Here is a 17,225-nt window from a genome sequence, read left to right on the forward strand (position 1 = left end):
TTGCGCATCGGAAATCCCGTTTCAATTGAGCTGTGCTACCGCAACGGCTTGGTGCCTTGACATATCACAAATGGAAGATCGATCGACGTCCGCCCGCCTGCCCCCTCTGGGTCCACAGCCTTTTCCAACGAGAACGCCCTCTTGACCGATACATCCTCGAATCCCGCGTCCTCCAGGAGCCTCGCAATCTCATCAGGCTTCAGGCCAGGCATTGCTATATTTCCCTGCTTCCCTGGCACATGGAACAGTGCCGCATCGGCCGCAGTATTCTCGAAATCGATCATCGCCAAACTTCCACCCGGCGCCAGGCAGAAATATGAAATCTGCAGCCACTGGTTCATGTCGGCGAAGTTATGGGAGAGCGTATTGCTGACGAGCAAATCCCATCGCACAGGCTCCTCCGCTGCCTTGCCGTCCACCTTCTGTATCAGCCGGGCGACCGCCGCCGGTGCAACGGTAAAGTCCGGATTGGCTATGTCGAAACGGACGGCCTCCGTATGATCTGCGCCTCGCGCGGCAGCATTCGCGTTGAAAGCGGCGACCATTGATTCGGAAATGTCGGTCCCAGTGAGAGTATGGACATGCGGCGCCAGCATCGCGGACAGGATGCCGCTTCCGCATTCCACTTCCATAACATCGGGCTCTGTTGCATGTTAGCGCCAGCCGACTTAGATACGATGGTCACGCGTACTCTTCACCCCTGGCTGGAACTGCGGGACGTGCTGCAGAAGAGCCTTGTACGCCAGCTCGCAGCAGCTGCGGCAGGCTGGATCAGCCTCCCAGGCTGCTGCGTCTTCGTCGAAGTGTGTCGTGCTGGTGGCCATGTCTGATTGCGAACGTTTGCCGTCCACCGCCGGTGAGGAAAATGTCTTTTGCGCTGGACGATCTTGCGAACGTAAGGAGGGCTATATGTCGGGCGTGGCACGGGCTCCACACTGCCGATTTGCGAACAGGAGTGATGTTATGAAGGCTAGGGGGGAGCAAGCGGGCGCTTACGTGTAGAGCCGGTGCGCTGCACTAGGGCCCGGCTTGACCGTGCCGCAGGATTCCAAATTGATTGTCGCCTCAATAAAATCCGGTAGGAAAGTAGTCGACACCATAGGAACGGCCCGAAATGGAACGGCTTTGCCCAGGAACCGAATGGCTGTGCCACCGAACGTCGAGTCGGGGTAATGCTGCTTTGTCGCAGCGCCAACTCGGCATTCCCGAAGCTTTTCGGGGTTTTTTCCCCCTTCCCCACCTCCAAAGGCTCTCTCGCCGCGGGCGCCCCCAATTTTTTTTTCGCCATGGACGACAGACGAGGTGGCGCAGGAGGCAAGACGCTTCGAGAGGAACGGCCCGTTTGACCTTCCCAAGAACCAGAATTGCCCGCTTCCGGGAATAATTGGCGAGATAATTAGGGCTCCTGTGCCACCGGCTACCTACGTACATAGAGCCGTCGCCTTCTGCAACTCCCTCTCCAAGTTCTCGTCCCACACCGCCCTGAATCTCTGGTTCGACACGGCTTCGATCATTGCACAGTCGTCTCCGACGCCCTCTTCCAGACAAGCAAGCGCACGTCCGCTCAGCCTGCTCCACTGCACGATCTGCTGTGTCCGCGGCCTGCGGACAGCGTCATATGCCTGAAACATGTTGGGCAAATCCTCCGCCTTATCCGCTTTTCCTAGGAGACGGCTTAAGACATAAGCGTCCTCCATGGCCTGCCCCGCTCCAGCTCCGAGATGCGGCGCCGCTGCATGGGCTGCGTCTCCCAAGAGACAAACCGGGCCGCGGCAGTATGGCTTCTGGTGTGGGTAGTCAAACAGCGCCCACTTGTCTTTGGTACTGTATGCAGAAAACAACTCGATCAGCCGCGGGTGCCAACCTTGTAGCTCGGCTCTCATCTCTTCCTCAGTGGACGGCAGGAGCCAGGATTCATGACCCCATGTGCTGCCGGGTTTGCATCGACAGGCGACCATGTTGACGAGGCGGCCATGTTCAACAGGATAAGTTATGATATATCCCCCTCGTCCCACGTACATCTGGCCGTTCAAGGTCAGCTCGCGACCCATGGTCTTCTCAAACGCGTCGGATGGCACCATGGCTCGGTATGCATAGTCGCCCGTGTACATCGGCTGGGCTTCTGGTCCGTGGACAAAGAGCCTCGCCTTGCTCTTGATGCCATCACAACCAATGACGGCGCTAGCGGTTGCGGACGTGCCATCGGAGAAATGCAGCCGCACGCCGCCGCCCCCAACGGTGGGTTCATCGATTTTCGTCAAGGATTTGCTGAAAGAGGCTGTGCCGGCGGGAACCAGCTTGATGATTTCTTCCAGGAACTTGGCGCGGTGCACACAGCATCTCGTCGGAAATCCGGTCGAAGTGGGACCGCAGCCATCGCTGTTCAAATCAAAGCACCATTCGCCTGGGCAGTGGGCTTCGTTGCCCCCACTTGTCGCTTCTCGCGCTCCCTTGGCGTCCGCCGACATGCCGTAGCGAACGGAGAGGAAGGTGCTCTGAAGTCTGGCGGAAGCGTTGCATGTCGCATGTTTGGCGTAGGCTTGGAGCAATGCTGGCGAGACCAGACCAAGCGAGAGGACAGAATTGGGACCGAAGGCGACGCCAGCACCAATCTCGCCAAAGCCCTTTGCCGCCTCGTAGATGTGGACAGGGACCCGCTGGGCGAGGAGAGCAATGGCCAGGACGACGCCGCCCAGGCCGCCGCCAACGATGGCGACAGTGAAGGGTTTGGAAGGAGGCCCGGCGGCCGAGTCGCTTGCGGAAGCGACCATGGTCAAACGACAACTACTAGAGCGGTCATGCGATGCAGGGAAACCATGGTGATTGCAGAGCGTCTGGTTAAATGTGCGCCCAATGCGTCCGGCTTACTCCGCTCTTTACGTGGGCTTATCTGGCTAGCTGTGCGATCGACGGCGGACCGGTGCAGCCTATCAGCCAGATGACGCCGGCTGCCCGTTTGGCGGTTCCCCTCGCGCCTGCCCTGGTTCCCGCAGTGCTGACAGTCACGTGCCGCTGGCTCGCGGGCCGTTTGCTGGCCTGAGGGTGGATGCATAGGTGTGCTTGGCTGCGCAGCATCTTGCGCGACTTGCATGAGATTACTCGCATCCTGCAACGCAGCAGGGCCAAAGAGGCAAGTGTGCAGCCTGCCCACAACATAAATGCCCGGCGCCAGCCGAGTGGGCCTGCTGTTTCCGAAACCAAACCCTCGCGAGGCCGCCCCAGCCCGCGCCCTAGATATACGACTCCACGCCCGCTGCTCCTGACGCATGGAGGTTTTGAAACCCACGCCGTGTAACCCGTCGGCTCCCGCGGAAACCAGCGTCTTGCAGGAATCCGCGCGCCCGTGACACAGCGACTGCATGTGTCCACGTCGATCGCTACCCCAGCTTTTTGGGGCTCAACGCAGCCGCTCGTCGTTTACTTAAACCCCTCCGGCCGCCGCTCGCTCCCAGAGCCGCACGCATGCGCCGGCATGGCTTCCTCCGTGACCCCCGCCGATATCTGCTGGGGCACCAGCAAAAAGACCAACCGCCGATGCGCCAACAAGGCCAAGATTGCCGAACCCGGCTACCTCCCCACCTGTCACCAGCATCGTGACCAGCTGCTCCGCCCGGGCTCCTGCCAGTACCTCGTCGATGTGAAGACTGGCGCGCGCTGCAAACGCCGCTTCGTCTACGATCCGCCGCCGCCCTACTTCGAGCTGTGTCCTGAACACGTGAACACCCCTCAGGGGCCATGTCACTTCCTCAGGCTTCCCGTCGAGCTACGCATGGAAGTATACAAGTATTTTCTGAAATCAGGAGCCGTGCTCAGCAGCCACCCGTCAGACAGGTTCCAGGACTACCTCCCCCTGCTTTTGGTCAACAAACAGATCGGTTCCGAGGCGCAGGACCACCTATACGCCAGCACCACCTTTCATATCGAGGTTGGCCAGCAAGGGGCCACCATCAGCAACCGCTACCTCTACCGCCCCTGCGGCGCTGAGCACCGCGGCGATGACGACTCGGAGAGCCAAGTCAGCAAACTTCTAGACATCCGCCAGCAGCTTAACTTCTCGCGCGTCAAGAACATCAAGCTCGAAGTATCCGTCGTGAACTCTGGCGGGCTGCAAGGCTGGTCCGAAGAAGTCGAGATGTACGACCTACGCGACAGCATCTCGGCCATCCTGCCTTATCTTGCACGCGCACAGAACCTGCACAAACTCACCGTCCGCGTCGTCTGCTCGCGCTTCGACAGCTGGACGCCGACCAAGGCACTTGCCAACTTCAAGCTCATCACCCAGCCCCTCATGTCCCTCCGAAATATCACCCGGCCCCTCCTCGAACCGCCTTACACAGGCATGCCCTTCTTCTCCCGCTATAAGACACCCTCCAAAAGAAGCAACACTTCATCTCCGTTTTACTCCTCAGTCGCTGCCGAACTCGCCGCCGCCGCCGCCGCCGCAGGAGCAGCAACAGAAGCCGGAGAACCAATCCTACCACCTCCATGGACCTGCCCCCTCACAGACAGGCTCATTCCCATCAGCACCCGCACTCAGCAGCAATCCAACAGCTACACTGAATTCTTATCCTACAAACACGTCTTCGAGTCCATCACCGCCAGCGCAGAACCCATCCCGCCCAAGCCACCCATCGCGCGCATGTTCTCGGCATTCAAGCGCGTCTATCTCGAATGCGCCTCGCTCATCCTCTCATCCTCCATCATCGGTGGCCAAGACTGTTCCGAAATGCTGCCTTCCGGCGCAGACAACTTCCTCCACCGGGCGCGCGTCGCGCGCGAGAACGTTGACCTCGACGCCTTCGTGGAAGCGCGCAACGGGTTTGTGAGGCGGTGGAACACGCATCTGGAGCAGAGGTACTGCGAGCTGGCACGCGTAAACGGCCTCGTGGTGGACATGTACAATGCCGATGCAGTGGGAGGAATGGGTGCGTGGGATCCGCGATTTTCGCTTTTGGAAGGAGGGGGAGGGGCAGGGGGATCGGTGGCCGGTTTAGCGATGCAGCAACAGCAACAGCATCAGCCGCAGCAACGCCAGTTGGCGAGCCCGCCGGCGGAGAGTGGTCCGGTGGGGCTGACCAGTACGGTGCTGCAGATGAGTGGGGATGGTGGTGAGGGAGGGGGGCGAATGGCCGTTGAAGCGCATGGAGATGGCCCGTGGGTGGCGGGTTGGGATTGGAATTGCTCCGCTGGTGGCGGCGGCATTTCTGGGGGCGATGGAATAGCTCCGGATTGCGATGCCGACATGGCCATGGTGCTGAAAGAGGAAGAAGGGACAGGGTACGGCGAAAGCTCCATGTTCGCTTCCGGATTCCGTTGAAGGACGAGGAAGAGTAGCGGAAGATGCCGACGGTGTGTTGTCTCGTCGTTTGTGGCTCCCCCACCTCTCCCCTCTCTGGTTGCTGAGGGGTTTAATCTCTCCCCTTTCCCCGGTTGGTCGTGGTGTGATGGGCTGCAGGATTTCCCGGTTTCTTCGTGGGGAAATGACTGCGTGATTGAGCGATGCGGGAATGCATAAGCGAGGAGGACGAGAATTGTTATCCGGATCGCGCAGGGATATTTATTGGTTGGATGCATCCGTCCATGTCTCTGATCCGGAAGCAGAACAGGGCCAGGCGTTCATGCATCGGCAGGCACTGGCTCTCGGGTGCTTTCGTTGGCCCTCTCCACCATGGTCGTTCTTGAATGGGGGAATAGCTGTGGGGTCTCGTTGCCTAACCTTTTCCCTTTTTCTCTTTCGCACCATCTTATACCCCTTTTCATGGTTATTCTTGTCGATATATCATACGTACGTCGGAGTCTGTGTTCTTCACACACTCGACATTTTGCTTCGGCCCAAATATTCACATGTAGCTGGCAAGTATTTCTGGAAAAAGCTTCAGACTTTCGTCTTTTTATCTGTTTCACCCCTCATTGACCAGCTACGAGTGTTGCAGTGGCGATCAGAAATGATTCACTAGTTTCCAATTTTTTCTCTCTTTTAATAACACTCTTCCTAGCTTGAAACAGCTTGTGTTTTCTTCTTGAACCATTCACTTCGAACTTTCGATGACATCTTGTCACTGGGAACCGGATGTCGCAACCTTCATTGTAAAGGCCAAGCGGATGGCAAGGAAAAGGATGTGTCCCGTAGGACAGATGAACAACGGCCGGCATTTCGTTGCTTATGGGAATTCCACAAAAAAGTGTTTCGTAGCACTTAGGCACCGTCTACATACGTCTTGTCAGTTATGAGCTGAACGGCCCTGAGGCGTAGTGGTTCATGAATGCGTTGAGCCCAGTCACATCACTCTCACGATGTTGGACGATACTGGACGATACTTCCGTAGGCAGCGGAATCCCGTGGCTGGACGTGTTTGTACGGGTTTAGAAATCACATTGACGTCTGGACGTTTGCTTCGACTGTCTACGAAAAAATAACGTAAAAATTGGCATCTATATTGGGAGATGAGCTTCAACTGTCCGCGTAGGAAAAAGTGGATATATCTCACATCTCATGTCCAGATGTTGTCTTCAACTGTGCACTTGGCAAGAGGATCAACGCCAACATATGCATCCGGAAATTTTCAATTGAATATACAATGAAGAACGGAGCATCCTTTACAGCCAAAGTAAAAGCAGTTACCCGGACGATTTTCGACAATACTGGTCTTGAAACTAGGGAGGAGAAATTTCCCCTTTACTCCGGGGTCCATAAATTGGTTTGAGCATGCGAAGCATCCCTTGTATCACAGTTGATGCAGTAAATTTGAAAGAATATCATGCATATCATCTAGATATAGCATCGACGGGTTTCTCTCGATCGTGAAATTATATCACTCGGAGAAGAGGGTGCCTTACTCGGGCTTCTTGTACCCGTCGACGTCAGTGCTGTTGCTCAGCTTCTCGTACTTCTTCACGCTCTCGCGGTACGAATCCAGCTTCTCGTTGATGGCCGAGTAGGCGTCGGTGCCGACGATGCAGCGCAGCGGCGGGTCGGGCATGACGGCGAGGTCGTAGAAGGCCTGAGCGCCCTTCTTCGGGTCGCCCGCCTGGGTGCCGTGACGCTTGCCCATGATCTCCTTGGCGTTGAGGTGCTCGTATGCCGGGTGAGGTTCGCCTTTTCCAGACCAAACGTTAGCCCTCAAGCGTAAAAGAAAGCGGAGAAGGAAAAGGAAGGAAGCAAAAATCAACGTACCGAAGTCCATACTCCTGCCCGCCCAGTCCGTCCTGAATCCACCAGGCTCGATGCACGTGAACTTGATGCCCCACTCGGGCTTGACCTCCTTGGACACGGCTTCGGTGAAGCCCTCGACCGCCCATTTGGAGGCGCAGTACGTCGAGAACAGGGGCTGCGTACTCTACCAGTCAGCATTCCATGCGTCCTAAACTGAACACACTGTTCGGGGGCAAGAAAAACTCACCACACCCCTCTGGCCTCCGATGCTCGTCACCTGCTGGATGACGCCGCCCGCGGGCTTCTGCTCGTCGCGCATGACCTCCATCGCGCGGCGCGTCACGTCGATCAGGCCGAAGAAGTTGACCTCCATCTGCGTGCGGATCTGCTTCTCCGACAGGCTCTCGAACGCGCCGGACAGGCCGTACCCCGCGTTGTTGCACACGACGTCGACCCGGCCGAACTTGTCGAGCGCGGCGCGGAACGCGGCGTCGATCGACGCCTTCTTGGTCACGTCGAGGTCGGTGAGCAGCAGGTGGGAGGCGTCGGCGACGTCGGCGAAGGAGAGCTTGGACGCGTCGCGCGCCGTGGCGACGACCTTGTGGCCGTTGGCGAGGCAGATCTTGACGTACTCGTTGCCGAAGCCGGTGGAGGTGCCTGTGTGTGGGGGAGGCGTGTTAGGGCGTGACGTCCTTCCTCGTTGCGCTTATCGGCTCCGAGGGGCTCAATGGCTTACCGGTGATGAAGAAGACGAGTGGTGCCATGATTGTGGATGTTAGTGCTGAGGTTCCGAAGGGGGAGTGGAGTTGCGGAGGGCGAGGTAGGTCAATGGTTTAAATAACCACTGCCTCACCCGGGGATATCAGCAGACAGTGCCGTCATGGATTTTAGCAACGGCTTTAGTGCATGGCCGGCGTGAGCAAAAAGCATCATTGCTGATGGCATGGAAGGACAGCATGCAGCTCTCGAGATAGCTGTTTCCTATCTCCGCCTAGCTCCGTATTTACGTCATCCTTGCCCCACGTTCCCCTCTGCATGCATGCCTATTGGTAAGCAAATGCAGCTTCACGTTTGCCAGTCTGATCTTTCGTTTCATCGCAGTATTTTCATGTCTCATTATTAGATTGTCCTATGGCCAATTTTTGAAAAAACTGTCACCGACTGGAATCCATTGCCCCTCGCTTACAGCTTGTACACCAGCTTCTTCCCGCTGACCTTGCCCGACTTCAGCTCTTCCAGGCCCTCGAGCACGCCCTGCAGGCCACCGCCCCTGACATCGGGCGTGTGAACGCTGAACTTGCCTTCGGACAGCAGCTTCTCCGACAGACGCCAGAACATGCAGCCGAACTCGTAATCCTCGCGGTTGGCGGGCAGCGTCTTGGGGATGAAGGGCTTGGTGACCTCCTCGCCGAAGATGGTGTAGCCGAGCGTGTACTTGGCCTCGACGTCCTTGCGCGGCAGCTCGATGTACAGCAGCGCGCTGTAGACAGGCTTCTTTGCGGCGCTGTCGGACGAGAGGGCGGCGGCGCAGATCTCGGCCGAGTTGCCCTCGGCGATGCAGTCAAAGGCGTGGTAGAGCTTGTTGTCCGTGTGCTTGCGGATGTCGGCGCCCACCGTGCCCGAGTTGTAGTCGAAGACGGCGTCGGCGCCCAGCGACTTGACCTTGTCGAAGTTGCGCGGCGAGCATGTGGCGATGACCTCGAGGCCGGAACTGTTTGTCTCGTGTCAGCGCCTTTGTTCTCTTACTTTGATCAACGGGAAAGACTCACAGCTTGGCGAACTGAATAGCCAGAGCACCCGTAGCGGTGCTGCCACCGTACACGAGCACGGGGAAGCGCTCGCTGGCCGGCTTGCTGGGGAGCGGCAGCTGGAGCGATTGGTACAGGCCCTGGCCGACGGTAGAAATACCCACACCCAGCGTGGCTGCTTCCTCGAAGCTCACGCCCTCGGGGATCTTGAGCTCGATGCCCTCCTTGGCGACCAGGTACTCGGCGAACGAGCCGTCCTCCTTGTTGTTCTGGTTGCCGCCGTGCGTCCACCCGGCGATGCGGTCGCCCTTCTTGATCGACGTCACACCCGGGCCGACGTCTTGCACCACGCCCGCGTAGTCGCAGCCCGCCGTGCAGCCCTCGGTGCCGCCGACGAAGGCGATGTGCTTCCAGTCCGTCGGGTTGAGCGCGAGCGCCTCCGTCTTGACGAGGGCGGTGCCCGGGCGCAGCTGCGGGATGGGCGCGTCGACGACGGACGCCTTACCCTCGCCTTGGATCTTGATGGCCTTCATGGTTCCGGACATGGTGAGAAGATCTGGAATGGTCAGCAAAGGAAGCAAGGGGTGGTGTCTGGCAGCTTACGGAAAAGCTCTGCGGTTTGAGAAGAGGAGGAATTGGAGTTGGAATTGGAATTGACCGATCAGTTGAAGCTTCCGGAGATGACTGCGGCATCAATTGCGCGGGGCAGATGGGCTTTTAAAAGAAAGGAACACTGGCGGTAGTAGCTTGGTGCATCCCTGCAGGAATCGAAGCTACGGCTGTGGTTCGACATACCCCACCTGCTGCGAAATGCGAGCGGCGGTGATTAGTTAACGGAAAGCACTACGTCATTGGTCGAGCCGAGTCAGGGGTGCCCCGCAACACCACCGCCCTCTCTCCACATCCTCCATCTCGATGCTCGCCTGATTACTTTGCGAGGTCCTGACATAGCTAGTTAGTAAGCCTGCGCTGATCAGTAAAACGAGTCAGCCCTGTTCGTAAGCAGCCACCACCCCGCTTCCAACGTCGTGATACGGCATTATTCCACACGCTTAACATTCAACGTATCTTCGAGAGACGAGCATTATGCGATAGGTCATTTAACATTGCTACGTGGTATCTTTACTGTGGACTCCTGACTAGTAGGGCTCTCTTGCATTCCCGCCGCAAATGCATTTGCAGTATCCCGCGTCCCCGCTCATCGCTCCCTCTACACAGACCCGTGTCAATCTGTTCCCTATACCGATCCATCCAACCGAGATACCTTTCGGCAGAAAAGCAGAGGTTTCCGTGTGACCGAACCATCCTCTAGCGTGAAACAAGCTCAACTTGCCTCTAGATCCCAGTCTCCTTAACAGTCTTCTCGTTGTCCGATGACGAGTCCGGCTCGGCGCCCTCAAAGCCCTTGTCAAAGTGGTACAGCGGCTCGAGCTTGGCGTTCTTCTGGAAGAGCACATAGCGCTTGATCCACCACGGCAGCGCCGTGTTGAGCTGGTACGAGATGAACTTGCGGACCGGCACCGCGAAGATGTAGTCGAGCTCCTCGAGCGTGCGCTGCTTGGTTTCGGGTACGAAGAGGAAGATCATGAAGAAGGCTACCACGTTGAGGCCACTGCATACAGGTCAGCAAGCTTGTCTAAAAAGAAAAAGACAAAAAAGACAAAAACTTACGCATAGAAGCCGAATGCGCCTGTAGACCCGAACGCCTGCAGGATGGCAGGGAACGAAATAGAGAGAACGGCAGCCCAGAAAAGGCACGTTGCCACTGCCCAGCCCATACCGACCTCTCTGTGCGAGAGTGGGAAGCACTCGGCCGAATACGTGAACGGCACCGGACCTACGGTTGGTCAGTCAGCCACCACCCTTTATACATGCGCTTCTCGAATGCTTACCTTCTCCAGGGCTGTAGAACGCAGCGAATATGTAGATGAAGAAGGCGACCATGCCAAGATGGGCCTTGCTGTCGTTCGGAATATAAAAACAGAAACCGGCCGCCAGAAGCGTCCACGCCATCTGCGGGAACGTGAACAACAACAGAGTACGACGGCCATACGTGTCAATCGTCCACAAAGCCGGGAAAGCGAAGACGAAGTTAACCAGGCCGAATCCGAACGACGCAATCAACGCCTCGCTCTCGCTCGCCCCCGCCTCCCGAAACACGGTGCTCGAATAAAATGCTATGATGTTGATTCCGCACATTTGCTGGGCGATCATCACGGTGAAGGAGGCTAGAGTGCCGCGGCGGACGCGGGGGATGGTGAAGAGCTGGCCGAATCGGGTCAGGTAGTTGGACTTGCCGACAATGGCGGCCTCGAGCTCGAGCTGGGCGTGGATGTAGTAGAGGTCGCGGGCAGCCTGGATGGGATGGAAGCGGAGCCGGAGAAGAGACTCATACGCCTTGCGGTATCGGTTCTTCTTCATATACCAACGCGGCGATTCTGTGTCGGGTCAGCCAGGCCCCCCTGAGCGCGACGTTTAACACTTACCGGGACAGAAGAAGATACCCAACACCAACGGAACCGCAGGGAGGAAGGCAGAGCCGATCTGCAAGCGCCAGGCAATCTTGCCGACCTTGTACACCGCAAGGTTTGCGCAGAACCCCAAGAAGATTCCAAATGCGGTCCACATCTGCCACGACATGACAAGGGCACCGCGGATTCTGGCAGGCGCGTTTTCGGCAGCGAAGATGGGCACTGTGGCACCCTTCAAGCCCATACCAATACCCATGAGAAGACGCGTGATGAAGAGTTGGGCCCAAGTCTGGCAGAGAGCACCTCCGATCGGGGTGAGGACACAGAAGACAGCCGAGATGAAGATGGTACCGCGACGACCGAAGTAGAAGTTGCAGGGGTCCGAAAGCCAGCAGCCACTGAGAGTAGGATGTCAGCAAAAGTAAGCCTTGGCGAAAGGAGCAAGCTCACATGAAAGCAGATCCGATATAAGGCCCAGCGTTCACAACACCAACGAGCCAACTGTCACGAGTGTAGTTGGGGTGGCTCTTGTCCTCGCCATGACCGATGCCGAATTCTTGAGGGAAGGAGAGATTGGCACCGTTGCTGCACTACTGTCAGCGAAATCCATAACAGGACAGGCGAGCTGCCTTCACTCACGATCCGGTCTGGTCCCAGCCCTGGACGGCAGCGCCAATGGAGCAGACGACGATGGTGAAGTACAGAGCAAACGGATGCTTCCACTTGTGGTCGTGTTCCCGCTGCAGCAAGAACTGCTCCTCTTCGGTTATGCCCTCGACCTCCTGCCATCTTGACGGATTCTGAGCGATCAGGGCGCCCTTCTTCAGGTGGTCGGTGAGGTCGACGAGGTCTTTTTCGCGAGCAAATTCTTCGACATTTCTCATCAAATCATCGTGCGGAATGTCGGCAAGAGGATTTGCGACCCTGGATTTCTTGTCAGTGCTGAGCGAAAGCTTTGCGCCTCGGCGAAGCGGGTCCTGGCGAAGCTCACTTGGCGTCGAGGTTCTTGGCCAGAGTAAGGGAGGTGATGGTGGCTCGGCGACCCTCGCCGGCGACGGCCTCCTCGTGGTAGATCTCGTCCTTTGCCTCGATCTTCTCCGTCATGGTTGGCAGAGTCACTGACCACTTTGATGGCAGCCGGGATAAAGAGAAGAAACGTGGGAGCAGAAACACAGCAGGCCCCAGCTCCCCTCCGCCGCATTATATGCCTACCGGCGCCGCAAAGCCTGGCGATCTGGCGCAGCCATGCCGTCCGGGCTACGGACCCAAAACAGCCTCGAGGCTGGCTGGGCACAAGAGAATCCTTTCAGCCACGGTTACGCGGAATGCCCAAAGCGGACTGGAGCCGGGGCAGGCGATCCCTGGCGGCGAGAGTCAAAGACCAGCCCGGCGGTGAGGAGTGAAAGCGTCTCGGCGGGCTGCATGTCGTACAGGCGCGTCTCACAACAGCTTTGGCCGAACCCGGGGAGCGCGAGCCTCGGTCGGGCTTAGCCGTCTTGGTTCCAAGCCTTGCCAAGCCGTGGAGGGCCGGGGATGGAAAGGTGATCTAGCCCCGCTCGGAGTGGTCCGTCTCTGGGGTGTGGAGAGCAAGCTGAGGGTGGAAAAGGCGTCTCTCCGTTCACGTCTCCGCCCTGGCCGACTAGGCATTTTGGCTGACGGTTGACTGTTGCGGGCGTCAGTAGTGGGGGCGGATCTGTGGCTGGCCTGCTGCAACGCTGGCGGGATGCATGTGCTAGGCCGTCAAAGCACGGCACAAAGCCACGCAGGATGGCGTTGGCCACGAGGCAGGATAGCTGCACCGATTCATGGCCTCGGCACATCTGCGGAGCCGTCAGACGTCGACACTGACGGTAAACGATTCGAGCTGGATGCCTGACGTTTGGCAACCGTGGAGGAAGGCGGCGGAGATTCCTTTTCCGGGCTAAGCAACCGCGCTCGGGCCCCCTTTGCCCACGGGGCCCCAGACCAAAAGCGCGGCGACTCATGCAAGCCATTGGGCAAAGATACGAAGGCCTCGTCTTGACTTTTCTTCTGCCGTGTAAGCACTCGGCCTCCTCAGCTCTAAGCCGTGCCGAGCCTTCGCAATCTCACGCCATGCGCTTCCGGTCTCGACTTGCCGTCGGCGCTGGCCGACACACCATATCCGACGTCGGATTCAATTGTGAGCTCCGCAAGCAAGGGCGGCCTCTCGACGCCGAAGCTTTCTTGCCCCTGCATCGGTCCCGACACCGCGAGCTGGGTTCGCGCTCCCCGATTCCACGTACCAAGCCGAAGGTGCCCACGCGTCAGTTGTGTGGTACGGAATGGAGTGTACCATCTGCATCTAAAATGAACGTCAGCCCAGGATATTGTTTGTCCGAAGCCAGTCATGGGTCGGAAAATCGGAATAAGCAGAAGCGAAGCCGAGCCGTCCACCAGTCGCAGACGACCACCATGGACTATGTATCACCTATAGTGAGCCTGCTTGTACACTAACGTAGTGTCTGCAGTAGACAGCCATTAGACTCAAGCACCACTGTCACCACTCCCAATAATCCAAACATCGAAGCACCATCACAAGACGATCAAAAATGGAGTTTCGCATCAACGGGTAGAACAATGCATATATGAATATGTCAAGCTGATCGCTTCACAGCAGACTGTGTCTCTTAGTTACAACACTGTACTGATGTAAATCGATTTTCCGATGACGAAGACATTGACATGTTGCGGCGCCCGCCAATGGGACCGTGCTGCCGTCAAGGACGCCACCCGAGCTCAAGCTTGCAGTACATGATCACCTTTCTCAGCAATCGTGATAGCGGTCGAGCCAGTCCGTCAGCAACAAGTCTTCTAGCTGCACCATCGTTGCCAACTGTGAATACTTTTCGGAACCGCCACGGTCCTTAGTCCGACTGTGCCCACACACGGCACGGTGGTAAATGATTCCCTCCGGCCCGCCAAGCGGCAGCGCCAAACCACAGCCTCGGCGCCAAAACGCCTCCCAAGCTAAGGACTAACGGTGCCGCCACAGAGATTGCGGGGAAACGTGCAGGGGTAGCGGGTCCACGGGTGATATTCGCCACGCCCTGCTTTCTCCCGACGATGGCTGCGGGGCCTCTGATACGCACCAAGTACCGGCCTGTCGGGACTGGGTAAATGTGTATCTGTGCCCGGTCCCGTCACGAAGGTACGGCAGTACTAGCTGCATGCCGCGATAACGGGAGAGGGCACCGGTGGGGGCTCCGGGAGCAACGAGGAGGTCAAAGGTAGGACACGTTTTCTTTCTCCCGGCGCTAATGGGAATCGGAAAGCCGTTGCTCGCATTACCCTCTCGAAGATGACGACCATTAATGCAGTGCTGCTTCTAGAAGCATCACATGGACGTCACCAGAAGCACAGATGACGCTAGGCGCTCGACGGTTCACGGTCAAAGACTTGTCAGGCCTCCCCAAGTGCGACCTCGCGGCAGGTGGAATCTATGTTGACGCCATTCAAGACATAGAGATGGAGGCAAACCACTGGCTCAGCATGCGTGAAGTGGTTTATATCGGCACAACTGTTAGTTTTGGAAATCGATTCTATGTCTATATGAGTACCAAGAGTCGGAACCAGCAACAAGGAAGCTAAAAGACTACATGTCCTCGCAGCCACGTCGAAGAAGACAGTGACAATGAATCTTCGGGCTCGCATGACACTAAAAGAAGCTAAGCTAGGCACTCCGTTCCACCCCGTTTACGAGGGTGTGTTCATGTTGCTACTGCGTAGCATCACCGACACTGGGCTACTGAGCGCATGGGCGACGGAAGACTCACTTCGTTTGTATGAGAGCTGTATACCGCCAACGCTTGGACAAGCTACGTATCAAGGATTAATGGGATGCGCCGAGCTAGTTCGAACGGTCCAGCAATGAAATCCCCGTCAATACCGGAGCGATCAAGCCCGGTCTGGCCCGTCCGTTCTACTCGTTTGGAATGTCCATCAAGACAAAAAAAGACCTGTTGACGGTGGATGAGCAGTGGAAATTCACCCTTAAAGTGGCCGAGAGAGGAACTCTACGTATTGGTATTGGAGAAACAGCAACTGTAGGGTGTGCTTACAGCTGCATGATATTTCGGCAAACATGGTCGGGTCTCGTAATCCGCGGCATTCACATATAGTTCAACAAGTCAGATCCACTCCTTCTACTGTGCTCCAAACAACTTCCTGGTACGATTTTCCCAGTCACTCCGTATCAAACCCGTCTACACTAGTAAACTCAACACCGGTGCCAGTGGCCCCTCCCTTACAGCCTCCCAGTTGGCACCCCACCCGGCCTCAATACACTCCTTTCCAAATTTCGCCAACTCGCGCGTCTCTTCTTCCCCGCACCAAGCCACGAAAGAAGGCCAAAAGGCCAAATGTACCCCGAAATGAACAATCAGCCTCTTCACAAACTCCTCTTTCCCCGCCTCCCCACCACCCTCGCCATTCTCTCTCGCCGCGCGCACGTATTCCTCCAAAAACGCCTCCACCAACCCCTTCCCGCCGCAAAACCGATCAAGTAGATACGCCTCAGCCGCGAACTGCGCGACATCCGTCGCCCCGATCCCCCGGCGCGTCATCTCCCAGTCGACGACGCTCAACGTCGTCGTCGCCGTCGTCCCTGGACCATCCGCCACCAGCACGTTCCCGGACCAGAAGTCGCCGTGGCACACGCACACGTCGTCCGTCGCCAGCCGCGCCCCGAACGTCTCGTCCACGGCCCGGGCGTACGCAGCGTCCAGCCCGTGCCGCTCGAACGCGGTGGCGAGGTTCGCGTAGGCGTAGCGGTAGATGCCTTTGGCGGTGGCGTTGTCGAACGTCCTTCGGGTCCCGGCCGTCCGCGATGTGCGGTGGTGCAGCTGCGCGAGCCAAGCGCCGAGGGCGGTGCCGACGGCCGGCACGGCCGATGCGGGCGCGAGGGGGTACCATGTTTTGAGGTTATGGGGACCGGCGTCGGACATGATTAGGATGTGGGCGTCCGGGTCGGAGTGGTGGAGGGTGGGGAGGCGGACGGTTGGGGCGGTGGGGGAGAGTTGGGTGCTTTGTGGGAGTGTTAGTGGGATTGGGAAGGAGTGGTACAGGAGGGGAAGGGTTGAGGGAGTACGGACGAGCTTAAGGTTTGGGGGAGGAGGGATAGGGCGTTGGCTTCGAATTGCATGCGGTCGACGTTGAAGGGTATGGATGGGTTGGCTTTGACGTAGGGCTCGGCGTGCTTCACGACCCGTACATCGCCGGACGGTAGTGTGAGGCGCCAGACGAAGTTGCCCGTGCCGCCGGCCAATTGCTCGACAGAAGTGAACTCGATTCCCGCCGATGCAAGGTAAGCCTCCAGTTGTGCTGTTGTCGTAAGGCTCATCTTGCAAAAGCCTCGCAATCGCGAGTGAAGAAGAGCAGGCAGAAAGAAAACCAATGAGGGACAAAAGATGAAGTGGAGCCTTTTGGTGTGAGAAATGGCAAAGTGACGAGATCTACTTTAGAGTGTGGCATGATTAGCATATATACAGGGATGCTACGATCAACGCTTACCAGATTCGGCAGGCACGGTGTTGCGGTAAGTGTGTGGGGATAGTGTATGGATATGAGTCATGTGGAGTAATAGGGAAGGAGACATGAGAGCATGCAGTCATTGCCTGCCAAGGCGCGCCATTGCGGGGCTTTGCAACCACTGCAATACCTGGCTATTTGTCGAAGAAACTTACCTTTGGGCAAGTAATTGCAGACGGTTGCAGCGAATGATACGTTGACACCATTCCAGGGGGAAATCCAGTTGGTTTGCCGTAGGCGTATAGCTTCACGAAGAAGTGTGGAGCGTAGTGATTGCTGGAGTGGGATAGGGATCGTCGGGTAGCT

General features: G+C 57.5%; 6 protein-coding genes across 6 annotated transcripts; 1 reads left to right on the forward strand and 5 right to left on the reverse strand.

Annotated features, from left to right (window-relative positions):
* Positions 1-35: 35 nt before the first annotated feature.
* On the reverse strand, positions 36-824 carry SLS55_000650 (uncharacterized protein; the record flags this gene model as incomplete). Its single annotated transcript, XM_066772160.1, has 2 exons — positions 36-643; positions 692-824. The coding sequence occupies 2 exons, from the start codon at positions 822-824 to the stop codon at positions 36-38; spliced, it is 741 nt and encodes a 246-aa protein (XP_066637439.1).
* A 597-nt stretch (positions 825-1,421) lies between these two features.
* On the reverse strand, positions 1,422-2,771 carry SLS55_000651 (uncharacterized protein; the record flags this gene model as incomplete). Its single annotated transcript, XM_066772161.1, has 1 exon — positions 1,422-2,771. The coding sequence occupies one exon, from the start codon at positions 2,769-2,771 to the stop codon at positions 1,422-1,424; it is 1,350 nt and encodes a 449-aa protein (XP_066637440.1).
* Positions 2,772-3,472: 701 nt separating this feature from the next.
* Positions 3,473-5,317, forward strand: SLS55_000652 (uncharacterized protein; the record flags this gene model as incomplete). Its single annotated transcript, XM_066772162.1, has 1 exon — positions 3,473-5,317. The coding sequence occupies one exon, from the start codon at positions 3,473-3,475 to the stop codon at positions 5,315-5,317; it is 1,845 nt and encodes a 614-aa protein (XP_066637441.1).
* A 1,516-nt stretch (positions 5,318-6,833) lies between these two features.
* On the reverse strand, positions 6,834-7,917 carry SLS55_000653 (uncharacterized protein; the record flags this gene model as incomplete). The annotated part of the gene is made up of 4 exons (XM_066772163.1): positions 6,834-7,096; positions 7,175-7,337; positions 7,401-7,810; positions 7,890-7,917. 4 exons carry the CDS (start codon positions 7,915-7,917, stop codon positions 6,834-6,836), a joined length of 864 nt encoding a protein of 287 aa, XP_066637442.1.
* A 418-nt stretch (positions 7,918-8,335) lies between these two features.
* SLS55_000654 (uncharacterized protein) lies at positions 8,336-9,446 on the reverse strand (the record flags this gene model as incomplete). The annotated part of the gene is made up of 2 exons (XM_066772164.1): positions 8,336-8,864; positions 8,923-9,446. 2 exons carry the CDS (start codon positions 9,444-9,446, stop codon positions 8,336-8,338), a joined length of 1,053 nt encoding a protein of 350 aa, XP_066637443.1.
* A 790-nt stretch (positions 9,447-10,236) lies between these two features.
* On the reverse strand, positions 10,237-12,476 carry SLS55_000655 (uncharacterized protein; the record flags this gene model as incomplete). The annotated part of the gene is made up of 7 exons (XM_066772165.1): positions 10,237-10,513; positions 10,573-10,738; positions 10,794-11,339; positions 11,388-11,770; positions 11,823-11,957; positions 12,012-12,296; positions 12,364-12,476. The coding sequence occupies 7 exons, from the start codon at positions 12,474-12,476 to the stop codon at positions 10,237-10,239; spliced, it is 1,905 nt and encodes a 634-aa protein (XP_066637444.1).
* Between the last annotated feature and the right edge of the window lie 4,749 nt (positions 12,477-17,225).

This window comes from Diplodia seriata (assembly GCF_021436955.1).
Source record: "Diplodia seriata strain FDS-637 chromosome Unknown scaffold_1, whole genome shotgun sequence".
Taxonomy (NCBI): domain Eukaryota; kingdom Fungi; phylum Ascomycota; class Dothideomycetes; order Botryosphaeriales; family Botryosphaeriaceae; genus Diplodia; species Diplodia seriata.